The following is a 23,246-nucleotide window of genomic DNA, read 5'->3' as shown; positions in this document are numbered from 1 at the left end:
GTAGGTTCTTAAAAACTTGGGCGGGCAGTTGTTCCAAATACCCTGCATCATCGTATTTCATCCCGAAGGTAGGAAAGTATTGTCATTATGAATGCTACCTGAAATTTGGAACCAGCTGCCCGTCTACCTTAATAAAATTACTTTAATGGGCTCAACAAAGTACGGGAGGAGGTGCTAAGTGGAGTTGCCAGTTCTTAGAATTTCTTTCAGATTTTGAAACTGAGAACTGAACAAGGACATCAACAATGAACTCAAAAACATGGAGTGAACTGGCTCGTTGTTGCCATTTCTGTGTAATTTTGATAAATGGGTAGTGGTATTTAGATAGTGAACTCTATTATTGTTTTTCATGAGAATATTGAATATTGACTCACTTTTTGGTCATCTCCCTTTTGTTCACAACTCGAATTATTTGCAATTTTTTTTAGATCACCATTTAAAACATAATTTTTTATAAAAAGTTAAATTTTCCAATCGTCTTTATGATTTTGATGACGGTTTTAATACGGCACACAATTTCCCTTTCATGTGTAACATTTCAGTAGTGCTAAAACGTTGTGCGACCACTGAGGATGAGTCGAGCGTATAACGATTATAATCAACTTCCATTACCGACTCTGTAGATCTTGTATACTTTGCGTGCCATTATATTCCGTATTTCCATCTAAAATTGTCCATTGTTGCAAGCGATTGCGGACACCAAAGCCCACAGTGCTATCCATTAGCTTGCCGCAAAGAAGATTATACAATATGATCGATATCTCTAAAAATAGCTGTTTGATCTTCTGCTCTGTGAACAGGTTCCCTATTCCCCTCCAACGACGACGACGCCACAATGCACTCTCAATTTCTCTGCTGGATTGTATTCCGCAACCGAGACTTCAGGTGTCCTTGTGTCGTCACAAAACGATTCAACTCTCCAGTGTTGCATCATTATTTTTAGTCACATGCATCCATGTAGTTTCGTACGTATATGAAGTCAGTCGTCATTTAAATTCACCCGAGAACGATTACATTTAGGCATCCAACCCGTTACAAGGCACACAAATAGACTAACTACTTGTGTATTTACCATCCAATTTACGAAATTATTACTGCATTCATCCCGTCGTGGATGTTGTCATATTCTAGTAACCTTAATGGATGAAAGAACGAAGACCTTGGCTCATAAAAAATGCTCCGAAACGTCGTCAAGTTGCAAGTCACAGGGTTTAAAGTGAAATGAAGGCTGCCGTTGTGAACAACAAGTGTTAGTTAAGAAAATAACCTGCCAAAAACCATTACTGTGGTTGCGATCAACTGTGAAGGCGAGAGGAAAGAGTCGCCCATATCCACATTGAAGAAGAAGAAGAAGAGTGAAAGATGGACGACCTTTTGTGATGAGTGAAGCCACAAAATATTTTGTCGAGATCTTGACTCGACTCTTGTCGAGCTTACTCCTTGGAGGAGTAGGAGGGGATTCACGTACATTGTAATTTGTAATAGGTTGTTGATGGCAGCGTAGAATTCTTTGCCTTTTGTGGACAAGAAGGCCTGAATGGGACCATATAATGCGGGGACACTCGGGCACTCTCTCTGCTGCGAGTAAGATGATCTCTCCCCATTGTGAGGGACAGCGACTTTCTTTGAGGGACGGTCGCGGACGAGGGTGTCTGGCGCCAGAGAGACTCGAGTAAGACAAAAAGATTGAAACTCGGTCAAAGGCGTCCTTCATTTATAACTTTACACTCAATCGACTCGGTCACTAGCTACGCGAAGGAAGGGCAAATCCCACTCAAAGTATGGATCGTAATAAATAGTAGCTAGGCAGGCAGGGACTAGAGGACTTTTGGTTGTTGCAAGTGGTAGTGATCGTGCCCTTTTCTAGCAACGAGACCGCTATATTGATTGCTACCAGCAAACTGAGTGCTTATTAATAAATACGCACTCATGCTCATTATTACGGGACTCTGCTTGATCCTTTTCCTTCCCTCGTCTTGGAAAGGTCCCTGGGAACGTATTTTGGGGAAAATGCATATGCATTAATTGATGAGATACGTGCATGCCTTTTGTGCATTACGATGTCGAATATATAAATATGTGAGAAGATGAGAAGCTCTCTAAGCTGCTCCAAATCTCCAACCAAATGTGATGCAGCTGTGATGATGATCATGCATGATACGAACTCACATTTTTGTTCAGAATCCCAGAATTTCAAACAGACTGATGCGATGGGTGTGGGAGAAATGCAACGTGAAAGATGTCTGGTTGGATGATCGTGGAGAAGGGTGAGAACATCACCCTTGAACCCTTTCATTCTTTGTCTGCCTTATTTTACTCTCGTAAGTACGAGTCATACATGCATTCCTCGCTCCAAGGAATCCGTTCCTTGGGCGTAGTAGTAAAACGTAGTGTGTGTAGTAGCGTAAATTTCAAGCACTATCTTCACCCAGCCGGCAGAAGAGATTATTTTCCTTAAATGATTATTTTCCTTCCACTGCCCTCCGAGAACTTTGACACCACCCCGACGACGAGTGGACCCAGGCACAACCTGCCTCAAATGTGTAAATCCTCTCCCCACTGACCACTGATTAGTTGTTGTTTCAAGCTAAAACAGGAATATATACACATCGTTCTGCTGGTTGTCTCACATTCAGCAACTGCCCCACCGTCAACCGTATGTACTCTGAATGGATCGAGTTATTTTAAAATTAACAAGTGAACCAGCAAGTGTTTATAATTTCAGAGTGTGGGAGCCTCTGCTTCAATGCCTTGGTTATACATGTGCAATGGCTTCGTTCGTTAACGCTTTGTTTGGGTTAACTCCCAGCAATAATAAATGAGAGAGGAAGGCCTTTTACTTTTCTGCTTTTAACTCTCCTGTTTTACTTCAACTTGTACTTTCCTCTTGTCGGCTTTCAAAACATGAAAGAATGCTGCAACGACGACTGAAAGTTGTAAATGGGCTTCGATACCACCGTACGAAGCAGTCTTCATATACAGAAATATACACGGATGCAGTTTACATGTTGCCAATAAATGACCCTCATTCTTGCTTGGGCTGGCCGTCCATAACACACCATTGTTTGCATTGTTAAACCCTATTATTGACTGACTACTTGTAGTAAGACTGATGGACGATTGGAGTCCCAAAGTTTGTAAAACCCAGCAGAATCCATTGGTCACTGCATTATGTGCATTTCACGGGGTACATAAAGTGCATAACCTTGTCATTCTTGGACAGAGGAGTAAATTTGTCTCCTATTGAAACGGGATGCAAGTGGATTTATATGGCCCAAGGCCTCTCTTGTCAAAAGTCAAGTTGGTGTAATTGGTAGTCTTTCTTGCGTGATATTTAGAAAATTAGGAAGCACTTGGCACCCGCAGCCGACCACGGTAAATTAAATACTGTGCAAATGCATCAATGTATAATGAAGCCACGTAGGTAGGGTTGGGACTGTCCGCATTATATTTGCATGCCGAATCCTACCTGAACATCTAAATCAATACGCGTGTGTTAATATTTGCCTAGAAAACGTTCGAATCAGCAATACACTGCGCCATTTCTTTAATTGTCATGTCTCGCCACCACAAAGGTCGTACATAAATGCATTGGTGAAATGCGATAGATTTACTGTTTCGATGCAAAAGCAAACTAAACCGAACAAAATAATCAATTTTGAGACATTGAGCAAAAGGTCGAGAGAATATTGCGAGTGGAAATGAAATCCTCGTTGACAACAACTACCTGACCTAGGCAATTAAAATGTGGTTACAGAGTCCTGGGGTCTCCCATTGAAATTACTTTACAGCAGCAGTGGGCGAACACGTAAGATAAGTTGTTGACTTGCCCACTATCGCAGAATGACGAGTAGGTAATAACATGTCAAAAGTAGTCTTCAACTATTCCTAGCCTGAGCACCACAGGAGGAAAGCTATTGATTTACTAAAATGAGTTGTTTCATGAGCTGAATATCAAATCAGCAGAGTTGTGAATTTCATGAGAAATTATGTGTTAGAGGTACGTTGCCATTATCCAACCAGCAAACATGTCCTAAAGTATCCTCCATGCAAAATCTAAAACCATGTAAAATGTATATTGGCCAAGATTTGTCGGACATGATTAATTCAGGAAACATGAGGGGTTGAGGTATGTTAATGTCATGCGTTTGATTGAAATTGTGCTCAAAAAGTTTTGAATTTACGTTATTTCTTCAAGAAACGAGTTCGCCGTTCATTCTCATCGTCATCGCCATAAACAAAATGTTGGGTTGGTCCCAGACCAGACATGAATTGGCTCCGGCCGACACACAATATTCTTCTGTCCCTTGGTTGGTTCAGGTCCATTTTTTAGCTCGTTTTTCACTTTTGGTATTTCCATTCTTCAACAAACTCACTCTCCTCTCACGACTCGCCTTACTTAATTTGGCTGACGGGGCTAAAACCAAACTAACGAAGACGGCAAGAAGAAGAAGAAGAAACAACAAACAAGCTGCGGAGCAATATGAAGAACAACGTCCCTCGATACACGTCTACTACGTAAATGTATATTTATCATCCTCATGCCGTCAGTGATTCATAAATTTCTCTGACAAATTCTGTCCATGAATACAAATCCAGCGAGAATCGGAATGAGTACATGTAAAACAAAGGTTGGCTATTGCTACACAAAATGAGTAAGTGCATAACATATAAATCTGAACCCTAGATGATGATTCGATAAGATGTAAAGGTGGCCGTTTCATTCTTTGATGGTTGTGTTCACACAGGGATTCTCAAGGAATATTTAGTTTGGGGCAGGGTCTGATCGGATGATCACCTTCACAAAAACTTGGATAAAATTCGTTCCACTCCACCTTCGGATCCTTGTTCAATGGGAATGGGAGGAGGTGAAGAGAAGAGCGTTCGAAGCTCGGAAAATCATGAATCATGAAATCAGACCTGTAAAATAATACCTCACCCTCTCATCTCACTGCCCATTGTGCAGGGTGCCCACGTCCATAAGTACATATGAATGCAGTCTGATAATAACATGCCAGAGTGAAATGCATGGTTGTTGTGTAACTCTTTAATCTTGTTCTCCAAGCTTTTTATGTTGTCCTAATGGACTTTAATGCGGATGGAGCATGAAACTTGAATCACACTTTCTTTGGCGTTGTCACATGTTTATAAGACGACGACTGATTGGACGAGTACCCTTCAAACCTCACTCAGATCCGTATGAGAAGGGAGACGATTCTCAAGTCCACTTGATGCTCGTGTGTGACGCAAAACAACAGCTCAACACCCTCACATTAACAATTCTAAAGACAAATGGTATGGATCCTAAATTGACGAGTTTATGGGTGAAGGGAGGTACGAGCTAAATATACTCAACAGGATTGGACTGAGATCCAGGTCATTTATACTTTCCTCCTCGTGAACGTTAGATTCCTTTCCTGCTACGATTCTTCATGATTAGCAGAAAAGCCAAGGGATGGGAACTGGGCACGCAGTCGATGCCACCCACTCTCCAATTTCTCAGTAAAAGGAGATGCATAAATTAATATCTCGACAGCGCAATGTCATCCAAATGTCATCAATCAATTAGAGCGGCTCTCTTCATCTCCATTCTTCAGACTCCCCAGTTGATATATTTAGTGCAAGGAATGTAAATGGAGAAATCTGACACTTTCATTATCGGATGTGATGCGACACTGGTTTAGAATACAATGCTTTGGTTTCTGATTTAAAGTCACTATTTTCCATTGTCTTCGTGTGTGCAATACATGCATTATAGCGATACAAACATTCTCCAAAGTCAGGGATACACGTGGAACACAAAACTGCCAATTTGTGTTATTATACACATTACAAAGTTTACTGAAAGCACAATTAAAGGTGTGTGTATGTAGATGTTTATGAATCTGTTGCGTCCATAAAGATTTATTAACCACAGCTCAAGAAACGAGTTCAGTCAGATTGAGGTTGCTGAACTATGCTGTGCGCCGGAAAACGGTTCATGAAATTGACAGCTTCAGACTCGGTTGTACATAATCCTATCAGTTGCAAGTTGTATAAAAAGAAGTCTGTATCGTTAAATTTTCTGGATATCTGGAAATTAGTATTTTTTGCATCAAGTGAAATTTAATTTGCCCGAGTAAGGAGTATATAGAACTAACTGCAAAGGCTGGTAACACACAAAACCAGCCGGCACTGCTTTGTACATAAATCTTGGTAGAAAAGAGCAACCAAAAATGGGTAAAAAGTGAAGTGGGTCTCGTTATGCTCGCATGGACGCTTTTCGTAAAAGAAAGAGAAATATGATAAGGTCGCTAAGAAGTCCTTGAGACATTCCATTCAACAATTGAAACCTGTCGGACTACACTTCACACAACAACACACACGACCACGCTTTCCACCTTAATCCATTTCTCCCATCCTCAGCCAAGCACACACGTACCACGTAAGAATAAAGTCCAAATCTCACTCAAGAATACGAATCTTGCAGGAACGTATGACCAGATTTGGTTCATTGTTGATGATTCGGGTGATTGTGCTACATAGGATGCAATGCAATGTAACGAATGCATGCTCATCTCAACTCGTAACCAACTTTGATGTGTGATAACTAACAATGATACACGTATGTAGCTCTGTGATCAATGCAATAAAATGGTGCACCTCGTTACAACTCTTCTTTTTTACCCGTCCAGTACAAGCTATGCGGCAAAACCGCTGAAAATTTCTATTTTTTCATACCAAATATGAGTTATGGATTTTAATTTTAGAAATCGCGCCATATCTTAAAAACCAAGGCTTATTTCGAAAAAGTCAATCAGTCGAGGGCACTAGCCGGGACCTTCCCCAATACGATCCCGTTTAGTTTAGGTTACCAAAATGTATCGTCTAGGCTGTAGCTCAGTGGAGAAATTGGTAGCCGAAATTGCAAAATTTTTCGGAAATTTGAACTTACCGCCTGTACCTAGCATTATTTCGAAAAAATTTTCGAGTAAATATTATAGATAATGCGGTTATGAACATATTTGCTATTACATACAACTTTGTGTTATGCACCCAATTCATTCAGCGAAACATTTATGATTTCGAAACCGAAAAATCGGTTTTTATTGAATTTCTTGAAAATGGTTCAAGATACCATGAATTAGAAAAAAGTCATTTTAAAACTTTTCGAGAGGCATCTAATGCACTTTACGGCATCTCTTTACGCCCAACCGTTTTTTTGTACGAGCCCCCGACATTTCCCATAAGAGTGCCTGACAACATACTATATGTTCCACATATAGCGCCAAATGTCTCAGGTTGCCCCGACATTTGAGCTTATGGTGGAAAAAATAGAAAAATTAATAATTCATACACGCATTCGTATAGTATATGTAGTAGTTGGATTGTTATTGGAACCAGATTTCTATCGCGCGTCTTCAATTGTGCTCTTCCAGAACTCGGGGCCGAACCGTATTGAAAGATGATTTAATTCTTGTTCTTACCTTTGCAGATGAGTTGAGCGAGTGTCGTGATTGGCAGCTGGGAGCAAACAAAATGTGACGATCAAACGGGGATATTTATTACTTGTGCATGTATCTCTATCGCAGCAAGCAGGAACTAAGTTATCAATCTCAATCAGTTAACCGCAAATGCAAATAAGACCACACCTGATGACTCTGGATCTGGTTCTTTATGTCATTGTCACTCGCAACCCAACCGTTTTTATTCAGAGTTGAATGGTTTGAATGGAATTTGCATCCAGGTGAAGAATCAGCGAGGGCAGGCGAAGCAGGTGCAACGTCGCATAAAACTCCCAGTTGCTCACACAAAATAAACCATTACAGAGAAATTAATTTGTTCAGCAAGTCCACATCGTGCATGTGTTGTTGACTCGAATGCGGATGGTGCATTGTGATCACATTATTTTACAAGCAGCCAAAAATGGTTGCAAACAAAACAACAAACAACCACGCAAAAGTGAAGTCAAAAGTTCAATCACAAACTGGATTGAAAAGGATCTTGTCACTCGCAATTACCGTGTGACCATTCACTGCAGGCTGCCCCATCATTATTTCGCTATCATTATCTCCTCCTGATTATTATTATCGCAGCAATTCCCAACTGCACTTCTTCGAAGACTCCAAACTGCACTATGATAATTGCAGGCTGGCTTTCGAGGGAAGTAACGGAGGGAGAGGGTAAAAATCCTATGAGCATAAATATGCACGCGGATCTGTTGTACATATGTACGTGTGCGTAATATTATTATGCATACATGAGCAAAAAAACCAACCAAATATGAACCAGTCTTACTTATGTATGACTTAGCAAGCAAGGTGAACTAGTCAACGGTTATTCTGATTTGATTTTAAAAAGTTGATGGGCTGCTCTTCAATTTACAAAGTTATTGCAATGTAAATCTTATTCATTGAAAAATAATGAATATAGACGTGTGGGTGTTCACACATTAAAGACTTGGCTGGTCAACAATCAATGTCAACAACTATGGGATCATCCTCCTCCCATCCTCGAAGATCCTCATCACATTTCATTATTTGAGCAATTTAATATCCTCTCTCAGATGAGAAAACCAGTGTAGTCAAGTAAATGAGAAATACATATGCATATTTTACAACAAAGCGAATCCGTCCTTTATGAAATGCCAGCCAGCACAAAGCACGCCAACAAATTGCGTCGACTGCTTTGACTTCGAATTTTGACTTGACACACAAAGTTCAACTTCATTTCTTCATTATAATGCAATTTATTTACTCGAATTACATTCATCCAAAGTGCCAAACCTAAAAACTTGTGATTATGTTGGACTAATTTGCATAAAATGTTGAATGTCAAGGTTGTTCGTACTATGTTACTACTTACTACGCTCGCGAATAATCGAGATGAAACTTGCTGCGTTTTCTAGTCTGCAAAAAAAGTTCACGATATTTTGCTTAATTTAAATTCTGCCTATTTCAATTGGGGTGAAGAATCCTAGAATTGACGACGACACTTTTGGGTGTGAATAAGTTCTTTGAAAATTTCACTCTTTTCTATGCTCACCGAATGCATGTACAAAACGCATTTGCTCCAAAGTAGTTGGCAGCAGCAAGAGTACATATTGTCAATAATTTGAGTTGTAAACTCTTTTGCTGAGCATGAAGCATCTCGTAAATGTTAATTTTGTGAAAAAGGAGACTGTGCTGCTGCTAATTACGTGGATGTAGAGATTCCCAAATTCTGAGAGTGGTTTGCCTATGACTTCGGGCATAAACGAGTACTGCGGGTTTTCTCGCATTGTCTGGCGCCAGTCAACTTATCATGTCATTTGTAAAATAAATGTGCAATTACTTATTTCTCCATCTACATACTTGTGATATACGAGACTACCCAAAAAACTGGGAATAAGAAGTATTTACAAGTTTTATGTCAAACAACTATGTGCTTGATCCTGCCCTTCCTTTTTCCAGCATGTAATTTGGTCAAAGGTAGTCGTCGTTCTGTTCCCTTGAAATATTTTTATTTGAAACGAATTTGACACGAGGGTATAAAATGCAACGGGTAATTGTACGTTTTGCAGGAGTTGATGAGCCCATTAAATTAAATGTTATATAACGTGTTATTTAATTTATCTGTGGAGTATCGCACTCGTAAACAAAATTTGCATATTTTTAGTAGAGGCAATATTTTGGCTCGCAAATGTACACAAACGCTGATATTGTGGATTTAAAAGGCGTCTATTTATTTCAAACAGCTTTGCACAAATTACGACCTTGGCTGTAATTATACTCGTGTCGTAAGCATAATAAACGCATGTATACGAGCATATCGTTGCATGTTCGAAGTAAGTGCAGACAGACGTGTAAAATGTACTAGACAAGCCACACTCAAAACCATGTCGATTTTTATGTTGGTGGGATAAGTGCCACGACAGACCTCAACAAAACTTCAGTCGAATCGGCAGTGTTTTCAATTTCCACGAACTTTTAGTTTTTACAGATATTTGTGCATGCTGCATATTTTAATGTTTCAGTCTCTGTACCAAATATTCGAATGAAATTACAGGAAAATTGAACCACAATATGTAGGTTTGGATCAGGTACATATTTGTTATCCGCCGTTGACAAAGTCGAATTTAGAGACTTCAATGTCGAAAGTCGACTCAAATGAAATAAGCTCCTACAAATATTCACCAATTGTTACCAATTACTCTAAAACATTGTCGCATTCTGTTCTTTGTAGGTTTCAGAGCTACTGATTGAAGCCCAGGGTGCACAAGATAATGATTACGATTACGCAACTAAAACTAGCCTTCTTGATTCGACCCAGAAACTCATTCATTTCCAGGCACGTTGTGGAACAAAAGCGGGCGGTGAAAGCAATGAATGAAAACATTGAATGATATGGTATTATTAGTAGCTTTATGTAACGTCCCTCTTTGTCTCCTGTCAATACTCCTGACGTGTTTGTGGTGGACCACGACAACCAGAAAACCCACCACATTTCCCGTCAATCAGGACGAATGTGACCAACGACAGTCCATTTTGTGTGTGTGCATATTTCAGAAATTGGAAGAACTCATTGTCTTTTCCGTCTATTATACTAAACCATAGGCACGTCTGAATTATCATTGCGTAAGAAAAATGATACGTATTTAGCTCACTGGTATCCAGAAAAACACCATTAGCCATCATCCATTATTTTACCTTTAGTCAAAAAAATGTTGACATCTTTTCTTTCTTATTTACTATTTTTCTTGACATATGATCCATTTAATGATTGACTCAGTTATAAATAACTTTATACGTAAGTACGTGTAATAAGTATAGCGTAGTGCATATCAATTACATATGGTTTCTTTTAAATGTCCACAAAAGTTAAGTGAAAGTTTTTTTTCTGGAACATTGCCTTCTGACCAAGGACCATTGTTTTTATCAGCCTAAACTAATGAATACTAATTACGTGTCTTATAAGTGAAAGGAAGCAATAAGGAACAAAAACTCAAGCCCCTGTAGAAGCAAAGAGCTCCATAAATGTGCAATAATAGTCAATAAGTGGTTGCTCTCGTCTATCGATCAGCACTTCTCAAAGTCATCAGTTAGCACGATTCGTCTCGCAATCGTGAACAGCGATCAAGTCAGCATGAAGGTGAAGCAGTGTGAGTGAATTCAACTGAAGTTGCCAAAAGTCTTGAGATTGTGCAACTAGTGGACAGCTCGAGTGGAGAAAGTCGAGCTCACCTTTCACTTCAGCCAATGCATGTATTTATTCGTCTTCAACAGACAGCATAATTTTTAACATAATGCTCAAATAAGTAAATAAAGTTGGCGGAATAAATTAAACACTTAATAAAATAGTCTCAAAATAGAACTATTTAAACCCAATGTTCTGCATGGTCACAGCGATATTAGAAAACAACAGTTTCATCAAAGGAGTCAGTGAAAGTGAAACCAAGGTCTGATGGTTATTATTTCACCCGTACACCCGATTCGGCGTACTTATGTATGTAAATACTAGACAAACTGAAAAGTTGAATGAGGCAGATGCATAATCAACCATCACATCAGACACTATAAAATCCACTACATTTTTATTTGATGCACACACATATATTTTATACTCGTTTTAATAAGTAACCTTTTGCAGTTTGCACTACGTGCATATGTAGTTACTGATTTACTGATATGTGTGTACAACGTCGTGGAGAAGGATACAAAAGTTGAAAGGATTTAGGTTCATAATTTTATTGCATGACTACATTCAAACATTTGCAATAAAAATTTCTAGCGAACATCAAAGTTCTGGCTGAACTTGACAGACTCTAAATTTCTATTTTTTGCTATGTAGCGTACAAGGTGATTGTTCTTCTCCTATTTAAACAGTATAATTTTAGCACTGAATGTATAACTTGTGCGAACATCTGAAGCGGTTGTGCGCTGAGAAGGTCAAATTTTTATTTGAAGGCTCAAGTGGGAACAGAACACTGAGCTGAATGCAGTAAAAAGAGGCCTGCTAGTTCTGCCGAAAGTTTTTAAGCGGCCGTGCCTGAGAGAGAAAGCGATATAGTCACATTTTACGAAGCAAAGTTTGAGCTTAGGCGAACTTTGGAATTCGAGTAAAAAAAATAACGAAGCCTTTGTCAAGTTCAAAGTGCAAGTAAACTGAATAAATATTGTTCGCTGTTTTTTTACATAATAAAGAAGTTGCGCTTACAGTGTATTTAAATTTAGATATTTTATATACACGTATGTAGCGTTACATATTCTGCTTAGCGAAACTATCACATTTTGTATGAAATGTGTTCTTGAGTTTATAGTTTTTTAACGGACATCGGGACCAAAGTTTATCGCACAGTGTGGTAAAAATTATGTTGAAAAGTTAGCGATACCCGTTTATGTTTATTCGATAAAATAGAGAGGCCATTTGTTTCAGGACAAGGGAGAAAGTTGAAATACCTGCCTCGGAAATGTGAATAAATATGAGTATATATATTCTTTCTTAGGAAAAAGAAGGTATTTACGAGTGTGCACACACTGGAATTGTGTGGGTTGACTGAATAGGAAAAGCTTTATAAGAAACGTTAAGTGATTTTGTCAAACTAAATATGCGAATGAGGCAATTACATCAGTTCTTGTGTAATAACGAAGAAAATTCTTTCCCCGGATTAAAATCTTTGAATTTCTTTGATATAGCTAAATCGTGCTTAAAAGATTTCGTGACAAAATTTATTGCAACAAGTTTATAAATAACTTGAAACGCCCACACAACAACTTTGTCGTATGATACACGACCAAATGCATTTTACTTTGCAGTTCATCTTATTATGTTCTAAAAGTCTTTTTTTGCAATTTTCCACGGAGAAAGCGGCTGTCGGTTACAGAAAGAGAACTGGGGACGAAGCAGGCCCATCACGAGAGGAGTTTTGGAGCTTCAGCTAAATAAACGTGGTTAAAAAATATGCAAAAAAATGTATTTAGCTGTCTACACAGATGTTAACTCAATTTTTTGTGTCTGCGTTGAGGGATTTACTTTTCTCTTTTTAATATTCATGAAATCTAAATCATTTCAAAGTCAGGTGTTACTTTTCATTTTGTCGAGGCCCATAAAACAAACTGCATCAGCTTAAATCCGAATCCTGGTCAATAGTAAGTGCAGAAATACTAAGCAGTTTAATTATTGTTTGCAACTCTACCATAATAAATTCATGTGAGAACCGGAACTAAACCTGGCATTGCAAGGATATGCATCTATAACTTAATACATATTACATATTTACAATGGCAGTTATCACTGTGCAAATAGTTTTAACTTTCAGTCGAAGCGGTGCTTGTATACAATTCAGGTGTCGAATGTCCAGGCATAATAGTGCTATTACAGAGATAGGAATAACTTATTTTATAATAGTATGACAATTCTAATTCATTGAATAAATTACGTAGGTAATAACTAATCCTAAGATCTTATTTATTGCATGAGAATTGTGACAATGGATACTTTCAGATATTTTTAGATATTTTTATTGATTCTCGCTGCATCCTGCAGTGATTTGTAACACAGATAAAACGAACGAGATGCAAGGAAACTGAAAATGGAGCTAAGAGTGGAGCAAGACATGTCGAGGTTGCGGTCGCGAACAAAATAATCAGAGAATAATAAAACAATGCAGCTTGCAAATAATAAAACAATGCAGCTCGCAAATAATAAAACTGGAATGAGATGAATTTTCTTTCTCCAAGATGAAATATAAACTTTGCCTGCGAATGGGCCCTCTTCTTGGTCTCGGGATCAAAGCACTTTGATCCTAAGGAGAGAGGCCATTCTTTTACAGTAAATGTATGGAGGAGAAAGAAGAGCTGAAGAGGATCTGTCGTCGCATGATGACGAACCCAAGAAGCAGAAGAACTGGCACGAACGAGTGCAGCTAACGTGCAATAGACAATTGGATGTAATGCAATTAAGGGTCCACTTTATACATAACTTACCTTGGCAAAGTTTCAGTTTGCAATTTCAATCGCATGTTCACCTAGCTCACTTCAAATCTATTAAATTACAATTTTCTCCCAACTATTGAGAGGTCTGCTCTGAAAGTGTAATATTCAGAGGAGAAAGGAGCCGTATGCTATTGTTGGTCGTTCGTGGCGATGCTGCAACATTGCTAAACTTATGTACAAGGAAACTCTGGCAAACAAGTTTCAAAGTTATCAAAGCACCATGAGATTAAAGTATTTCAGTGTGTAGCGGATCCAATTTGAACAACTTTATTCGGAGGGACAAACTCTTGGAGGGTTTTTCAACCCTCGTCCTCTGGGTGTAGGTTAGATGACGTGATGTCAATTCTGCGATGCAGTTCGAGGTGAAGTTTCTCGAAAATGTTTGTTCATTGTGCTCCTTTCACTTGCCGAGAAAGACATCAAACCAATTTGCTCACAGAACTGGAGAACTCCTTTCACTTTCAAACTCTTCCAAACAAAAACTTTGACCCAAAGCCGTCATCATCCCATCAATTTCATAGCTTACTCCATTTCCAAAAATGAAGAGGGTTTCTTTAAATGAAAAGTGCCCTGTGCACGGTATGCATGCAAATGTATATTTGCTCCACAGTGCAACATCTGCATTATTACATACATGGCATCAATCAACCGAAGAGTGGCTTAATAATCCGATCGCTTAAATTGCACTGCTGTAATGCATTCCTTTATCCAAAAAGGAATTATTTCCATAAAAAACACATTTTACATTGCAAATGATTGTGAACCCGGATGAGCGTCAAGACAAAAAAGGCAACAGCAACTTTATTGGCGATGAAACTAATGTAGATTATGTAAATGATATTTATTGTGTTTATTCAAATGATTGTGTGTCTCTTGTTATGCATCACGTTGGATTGCCCACTATTCTCGTACGATACAACAAATTCCTTTCATACTTTAACTTGCAAGCTTAATTTGCCCTCAAGCCGTCGTAACAATCGCAACTCTGAAATTATGGATGCACTTGCAAAAAATATTGAGGTTGGGGTTTAAAATTGTGCAATGCCCAAAAATCAACCATTCTGACATTCCTACATAATCTGGTCAAGTCTGTGGTATTAATATGGATTTAAATCTAGTGTATTGGATTAATGGACACTCAGGCATTTGGCATTTATTTAGAGGTGCGGCATCAGGATAGTTATTTTAACTTTGTTTTCCTTGTTCATTTATTCGTAATTGTACTCTTCATTAAGAGCCACGCAGGCAATTTTTGACACATGCTCATGGGACACATAATTATGTAAAATGTGTAATTCTTGTAAAATGTGTATTATTATAAGCATAAAGCAGACCTAATCTAATGCATATGAGTGTTCGCATGATATGCCGATGCCCTGAAGACAATCCTCATTGTTTGCCGATCCTGTTCTCAAACAATAAATGCATTTATATGTTAATTAATGTGGACTGGTGATCATGTACACAAATGGAAGGTCCAGACCCGGATCTAGCGCAAGACAGAAAGATTTAATGCGAATTATGGCGTCGGTCACTCCGATGTTGTTCGTGTGAATTAATTATGTTGAGCTGCTCCACCCGACAACTTTATTTAGAATCCATTTTCTCCTTATCATTAGCACGTGTGGAATTGAAGGAATTTATTACGAGTGTCAGGGTGGTCATGTGTGTGGCTGTGGCACCCGAGCTTATGGATGTGTGTACAAGAATGTCTTAATTAATGTACATATGCAGGACCATATACATTTACCACGATCTAGGATTCCACACCTTCTTTTCAACCGTATTTTTGCAGTTGGAACTAAAAATGATTTACAGTATACTGCGTATCATTATCACTCATTATGAAAAAGCTTAAACTTGGATAAGAAATTGTAAGATTTATAATTTGTGAATAATTTAACGCGCTGATGCGAAATTTGCGTGTGAGATTGCAAAAAACCAAGAAAGCTGCATGAGAATATACTAATCAACTGAATCAATTCTCAAAAGTTTTAATAAATGTGCAACGTGCATGCACGACAAAGCTCACGTAGCACAAATATTAGCTTAATAATGCCATAGCTTGAATAATACAATAATAAGAATAATAGTCATAATAATAAGCGCACGTATTTTCATTCAACTATATCAAAATTCTCAAAGTTTGCCCTACAAGGTCACTCAAATAATTTTGCACCGGGGAACAGAAAGTTCGGGGCGGGACACAATCTCGCAGTTATTATTATTATGCAACATGAAATTCGCAAACTTTTATGCAACGTTTCATTTCCAGATCGAGCGACTTACATATTATTCTACTTTTACTCATTTCCTCGTCGGATGTGCCTGATATGCAGACCGGATTTGCTTCTAAAACGCAATTTCTTTCAGATTATCGGAATCCAGCCCAACCAGCAAGAAGAAGGAAAAGTGAAACCCAGTTCTGCATATTCCTTGAAGGAGTAGAACGGAAAATGGAGGCCGCGCTGTGGGAGAAGTGAAAGCAAATAAGCTTGGCATTTAATGCCACATCATGTATCATCTCCAACAACACATTCCCATTGACATGCCACCGACCGACCAAATACCGACGGAATAAGTATAGTGCCCGTCGAGAATAATACAAGTCTGTGCATGCCACAAAGTGAAGCATGACGTACGTGCCTCCAAAGTGATGTGAATTGATTAATTGAATAAACGGATGGAAATTCACAACCCCCGACGACTCCAAAAATAGAGGGCTTTATGTAAAGTTGTTGCTAGTTTCACATGCAACATCACGCTTTCACCCTGTCCAAACATCTACTTTCCATTTCACGGAGGCCACAGAGGCCACAACCACTTGGCGACTGCATGCAACTTATGATTTCACAGATTTGCATTACTCTATAAATTGCGGCTAAACTGATAGGCAACATCGAGTCAGATTACATCATAGCTCGCAATCTACATATGTGATCATAAAGGATGACCTTTGACCTAGTAGATTACGATTCTGACTGATACAGGATCAAACAAACAATGCAGGGGACGATAACTAATGGGCGATGAGTGCATTACATCTTTACACCCAACATACATTTTACACTTATGTATGTCCCATTTCACTTCTATATACATATTATTTACAGTTATACAATCGGTTGTTCAAATTCAGAGTATGTAGGACCACATCCCACAAAAGTTGTTTGTCTCATGCATCGTAATAATTAAAATTATTACAAATGTGTTTTCCTTCAAATCTGTTATGGACTCAAATCTGTACTTATACATGTGCAACGCCATAAGGACATTGCATCTTTCGGGTATGATCTTGTAAAATATTGATGAATGCAAATTTGTTCTTACCATTTGAAACCGCACTGGATGGCAAATAGCACTCGAAGGAAGCTTGTGATCGGAATTTTGTAGAAAGTTGTCAAATCAAGGTCAGTTTAAGTCAGCTTGGATTGGTTGGTGTATCCTCTGGATCTGGATACAGATGCATTATGCATGATGTACATATCTATGTAACAAGGAATAGGTTTGCTCTATTTTAAGAATTCCTATGTTAAAAATCATTCAACCCAGTGTTAACGACGAGGTTTAGGTCAGTGCCAAGATTGTTTTTACAACCACGGAGGACGGGTTATTCCATCCCAGAAATTGGCAGTTTTCCATACGTTTGGATTCAATGAGATCTTTTGTGGCATTTCGGATTATGTTTCCACATTTCAATAAGCCTGTCTTATTTAATGGTGCTTTTATTTGACTGTTATTTTGCATGCAATTTTGGCTACGTGCTTCCAGCATCAATGAAAACTTGGCACTGTCACAGTCTGCCACATTTTACAATGGAAATTGAAGTTCAAAGGTGGTGATGTCTCTACGTTCGCATACCACAGAGTCACTCACTCCAAAATAAAACCATATCATTTGCCTTGCAGAACAAGTACATACTCGACATTTGAATGGTATATACGTAGTTTTCAATGCGCTTATCAATCCCAACTGATGTACATATATAAAAGTTTCCTTCAATGGCATTAACTTTCTATAACATTAGGTATTTATTGACTTTTTTGTACAACGACTGAAAAGGGAAAGGTCTGGCATTGTGCTTGAAGAGGACAATAAATCAATATCGCGTTAAGGAATTGCATGATCAATAACCCAACACATGTTGTTTCATGCTGGATCTGGTATCCAGTTCAACTTGGACATTTAACTTGTATGCATAATGTAATGGAACAACAGCATCACGTCCAATCATTTATATAAGCTTGTGTATTGTAATATCGAGTCAATTCAATTACAGCTCAAGGTCGCCGTCACTACTTCACCTAGAACAAGTTCTCACTTAAAACAATCAAAAGAACTCAACATTGACATTAGATCTCCAACTACTTGTCAACCACGGTCTGGATTTTGTTTCTCTTAGATATTCTGAAAATGTGAGCATTTACGATTTCAAACTTTGCAGCATTATCAGGCGTTCAAATTAATAGCATTCATCATGGGCACTCGTCACGAATGGAGAGACTGCAAGGTAAACAAAACTTTATCATTAAGCTATCACGAATCCCAATAATGTTCACTTGATACCGGACTTGCAGGCTTGGGCCGACCAAGGGCTCCCGCTCGGAACCGTTTCCAACGAGGCTGCCAAGCTGTATGACGCATGTATTACGCAGGTAGCGTATAAATACTCGTCTATGGGTAGAACATACCACCTCTACGTAATGAATTAAGGATGTTATGCTATACATTCATGGCACAAAATATTTCAGCTGGTGGGATGGTTTGATGACCCCATCGTGGGCGGAATTGTCACGTCCATGGAAAAAATGGTCAGCGCAGACCCCGAGTTTGGTAACACAGTGCAAATTATTATTAATCTATTGAAGGTATATTTTAAAAGTGTCTTCATTCATTCAAAAGTTTTGGGACGAGTCTTCAATTTCGGTCTGAGGCTGATGGGGACCTTGGAGTCAATTTCCTCAAGCCAATCCATGCGAACCGAGTACGAGGCCTTGGAGGCGCTGATGGACTCGAGGAAAGGCAGCCTGTCCAGCCGAGAGTTACTGCACATCGAAGCGGTCCTTTTGTGGGCACGAGGAAAGGTCTCACTCGCGGTCAGATTGTGGGAAGAGATTCTCTTGGACTTCCCCACTGATATTCACGCCTTGAAGTTGGCAAACATTTCGTACCTGTATCTCGGCCAGCCCGATCAACTTCGAGACGCTAATGCTAGAGTTTTGCCCGCTTGGGAAGCACAGCGCCCTCCACTCACGAGGTATGCGTATTTACATGCTACGTACATTTTAAACAGTTTGTTTCGTATACTTTAATGGCATTCGAGGTGCTAATTGTGTACTTTGCGCAGTTTTGTTTACGGTCTTTATTCCTACGGTCTGGAAGAAACGAACGAGTACCGAAAAGCTGAGTTGTATGCTAGGAAAGCGCTGGCCGAGCGACCGAGCGACGGCTGGGCCACCCACACCATAGCCCACGTTTTTGACATGGAGGGCAGGATTACGGAAGGTCTCCAGTTCATGAACTCGACGGTACAGGAATGGGAGAAGAGCAACCACGTGGCTTGTCACAACCACTGGCATGTGGCACTCTACCACGTGGAAAATGAGGACTATGACAGTGCAGGTCTCGTTTTAGAAGAGAAAGTACTGCCGATGGCCAAGGCGAATGGAACCATGTTGGACATTTTGGACACGACCTCGCTCATTTATCGACTGAACATTCTTAATCCATCCAGCGTCAAGTCGTTCCATTGGGAAGAGGCATTTGGGCTGAGCAAATCGCACTCTAAGAGCCACGTTTCCACCTTCAACGATGTCCACTTCATGATGGCATTCGCCGGAAGTAAGAGTTCATCTGGCGTGGTGGAGGAAATGCTGGAATCAGTGCCCATATCGGGCGGAGAGTTGGTGGACCACGCCACGCTTACCAAACCCCTTCTTCAAGCTATCGTAGATTTCAGGGATGAAAAATACGCGGATGTTGTGGGAGTTTTGGAACCTCTGAGATATCGACTGATCCAAATTGGTGGGAGTCATGCTCAAAGGGATGTGTTTAACCTTATGCTCATTGTGGCAGCTTTAAAGTCCAATTCCTCAAAACACAAAGGTTTAGCCAGAGCGTTGATTCATGAGAGAGAAGCTACAAAGGCAACTCCATTGACTCGTAAATTTAAGAACATGGTAATATGACCCACACCAATCTTAGCTTTTTATACTTTTGACTATGTACATAGACTTAACTTCCAGATTTATTGTTCTTTTCTGTGCCCTTTACTTCTATTTACTTATTTATTGCTCATTTTGACAGCTTTGACGAATTAGCTCAAGCACTCCCCACTATGTATTATCTATCCATGAAGTATTACTTTTTAAAGCCTCGTATGTTTAACTCGATTTACCAGAAGTACAAGGAGCAATTTCAAGCGGAAAGCATGTTCAATTTGAATTATTGTATTATGTGCAATTTGTAACGAGACTATGTAATGCCTTTATTTTGTGAAAAAGTGCAGAACGACACGTACAATATTCAATGACAAATGTGGCCAAATTGAAGTACTCCAAAAGTTAAAATAACAAGGAATTTCGTCTTTTATTTATGTAGCACAGTACATACAGCGGTAACTGTGATAGAATTATGCTACGTAATGTATCTAAATAAATTACTCAATTGCACCAAGTACTAAACCAAAACACTGTAAAATGTACTTAATTATCATTACTTTTTATAGGGTTGATGTTTTAACAAATTCGAACTAAACTACAGGAAGTCTTTGCAAAAACATTTAAGCCATGCACGCACTCAAAACACTGAGCAAAGAAGTATCAATCAACATTTAATCAAATCAAATACAAGGAATACACACAATAATATAGCATAAGTGCACACCAAAAATTGACAACCTTTCACTAGTAGGCAGTACGGTTTTTTGTCATCTGCCAGTAACTTTTTTTAACCAAAAAACGACGATGATTATTTCACTTTTTAAGTATTTTTACACTTTGACGAGTGTAATATGCATTTGATTATAATTTATGACCCACTGCACCGCCGATTCAATACAACTTGAAAATCATTTTAACACAGCTCATTATTAACCCATCAAGGGGGATAATATATAAAGTTTGATGAAAATATTAAATCACTTGGTGAGTAATTTACAGCCTTGAAAATTTAACCCGATAATTTAATCCGACGTTGAGCCTACTTTCTTGACTGGTCTCCTCTGCTTTGGACTTTTGGGACTTTTTCCAGGCGATTTTTCTGTAATTTCGACAAGGAAATATTACGATTAGGGATTACTATATCACACGTAATATACATTCAAGAAATTGAATAAAAATCGTACTCATAACGTCGCGAAGAGTTTCCTTTGGGATCCATTCAAAGTCGACATCATCAGAATCTGAAGTTCTGTAAGTTCATACAACGGACATAATTAAAAATAATTTATGATTATAAGCAATGCATGTGTTGCATATTAATGCAACACACTACTGGTTTGAACTATAATATATTTAAACAATCCCAAGAGAGGGGAGGGGAGGCAATGTTTAATTGTCAAATAAAATGTGAATGAGCTGGTAGTGTCGTTCAAAGCAAATCGGGACAAAATATAACCACGTAGAAATTCACGACACTAGTTTTTGCATTACTCGTGTGATCTCATCTTTCCAATCTCACTCACCCACGCTCGATTTGTTGCTTTCTTGGTGCCTTCCTTGGCCCGTATGAAGAGAGGAGATGTTGGCCGATAACCAAGAGAAGTACCACAAAGGCAGCCATGAGAACATAAAGGAAGAAAGTTTCTCCATCAAGACCTTCTTCAAGCTCAACAATGCTCACAGTTTCATTGAACACAGCGTCAAGGTAAGGTTTTCCTTCCTTTAAAAACAAAAGACAAAACGTTAAATTTCTTCTAAATTTATTCCAATTAATAATTCCGTTTACTAACCGAATCTCTGTATCCCAAGCTGACAACCAGACCGAATGGACGTCCAGCAAAAGATTCGTCAGTGTAGAAGGTGTAAGACAAGGTGGCTTGCTCTTTCGGCTTAACAACGCGATTGTGAGGAGCAGCAGTAAAATTTTGAATATGGAAAGAGTAATCTTGTGGATATCTGAACGAAGCATCAAGCGACTCGAGGGTGAAAGTATCTTTCCCTTTGTTGGTAAATCCAACCAAAAATTCAACAACTTTCCCAGCATGGAGCTCTGCGAATAGGAATAAGTAAGATTGCGGTTAGTTATGTATGGATTATAATCATCTTGGATGTATTAACTATGTAACTTAAAGAGTTAGTCAGAGGTTCCTTAGAGAATTGCATCAAAATAATCAGAACTCAAAGTATGCATCATATTTATCGGCTTATATTAGGAAACGCACTTTAAAGGGGTAAAAATTACCTGGAGCTCCACTTAACCCAACTAATCCTGGTCTGGGCTTGATGAATAAAATTGTTGATTCTCCATCCGGTGATTTCCCTATCGTATGAGATGCGTCTTCATCTTCTGTTACAGCCGTTTCTCCAACATCTTCACTACCGTCAGGCTCAATATCTACACCATCATCATCAGAATCCACGTCGTCTTCAGCCCTAGCCACGTAATCTGCAAAACATGTATAATTTTGATATCACTGACTGAACAATATTAAATATGCAACACTTTACTTATATTGTTTGAACTTACTCTTTTCAGCGATGAGAGTGACCAGTGGAAAGGCGATGAGGACGAGAAGGAAAAACTTGCTCCAGTTTACGAACATATTGGTGGATGATCTTTACACGCTTATAAATTACAATCTGAAAAGAAAAGAAAAACATTAGATTAAACAAATTCCATCTGGCAAAAACTTTCACAACAAGGGCATGATTTTAATATTGCAAACTGATTCGAGCATAAAATTAATCTCGGACTGTTCAGCCTTGAGGTATTAAAGCAATAAAAATCCATTTGAAAATTTTCAAAAAATTTCAAACATGAAATTTCAAATTCGTACTTATAGACGAAACCAAATAATTCGAAAAGAGGTCAATGGTCAAGATGGTAACCTTTTGTGGATAATTTTAGTCGAAAACGGGGACAGGTCGGCTTGTAGAGTGCGAGATGCAAATTGACGACTGACGAGATCGAAAGGCAGAGAAACGACGTAAAGTAATTGTAAAGTAAATATAGCAGTTGGTGGTGCAGTAACTGCAGTTGAGTGTTGTGGTGGCTGAAGTGAAAGCCGGTGCTCAGTCAGTACCAACTCACGATTCGAGCTTGTGATGTGGCAAAATCAGCAGGGCCGCCAAG

The 23,246-nt window shown here is 38.8% G+C and overlaps 2 protein-coding genes across 5 annotated transcripts; one reads left to right on the top strand and one right to left on the bottom strand.

Annotated features, from left to right (window-relative positions):
• The first annotated feature begins 17,852 nt into the window (after positions 1-17,852).
• Positions 17,853-20,743, top strand: LOC110857952 (tetratricopeptide repeat protein 38). Of its 3 annotated transcripts, none has more exons than XM_035849996.1 (6): positions 17,853-18,332; positions 18,397-18,462; positions 18,530-18,607; positions 18,704-18,785; positions 18,855-19,209; positions 19,300-20,743. In XM_035849996.1, exons 2-6 carry the CDS (start codon positions 18,430-18,432, stop codon positions 20,138-20,140), a joined length of 1,389 nt encoding a protein of 462 aa, XP_035705889.1. In that variant the 5' UTR covers positions 17,853-18,332; positions 18,397-18,429; the 3' UTR covers positions 20,141-20,743. The 3 variants fall into 3 exon arrangements, with proteins under 3 accessions (XP_035705889.1, XP_035705884.1, XP_021962255.2); XM_035849991.1 differs by having other exon boundaries at positions 17,855-18,155; positions 18,232-18,462; XM_022106563.2 differs by having other exon boundaries at positions 17,855-18,462.
• On the bottom strand, positions 20,516-23,162 carry LOC110857961 (translocon-associated protein subunit alpha). 2 transcript variants are annotated; one of them, XM_022106576.2, is made up of 7 exons: positions 23,003-23,162; positions 22,641-22,753; positions 22,356-22,559; positions 21,904-22,163; positions 21,637-21,833; positions 21,298-21,362; positions 20,516-21,212 (listed from the first exon to the last, which is right to left on the bottom strand). In XM_022106576.2, the coding sequence occupies exons 2-7, from the start codon at positions 22,714-22,716 to the stop codon at positions 21,136-21,138; spliced, it is 879 nt and encodes a 292-aa protein (XP_021962268.1). In that variant the 5' UTR covers positions 22,717-22,753; positions 23,003-23,162; the 3' UTR covers positions 20,516-21,135. The 2 variants fall into 2 exon arrangements, with proteins under 2 accessions (XP_021962268.1, XP_035705901.1); XM_035850008.1 differs by having other exon boundaries at positions 22,951-23,161.
• Between the last annotated feature and the right edge of the window lie 84 nt (positions 23,163-23,246).

Source organism: Folsomia candida, unplaced genomic scaffold, assembly GCF_002217175.1.
Source record: "Folsomia candida strain VU population unplaced genomic scaffold, ASM221717v1 Fcan01_Sc001, whole genome shotgun sequence".
NCBI lineage: Eukaryota > Metazoa > Arthropoda > Collembola > Entomobryomorpha > Isotomidae > Folsomia > Folsomia candida.
Note: the sequence above shows the minus strand (reverse complement) of the source record. Positions and strands in the feature narration are given on the sequence as shown.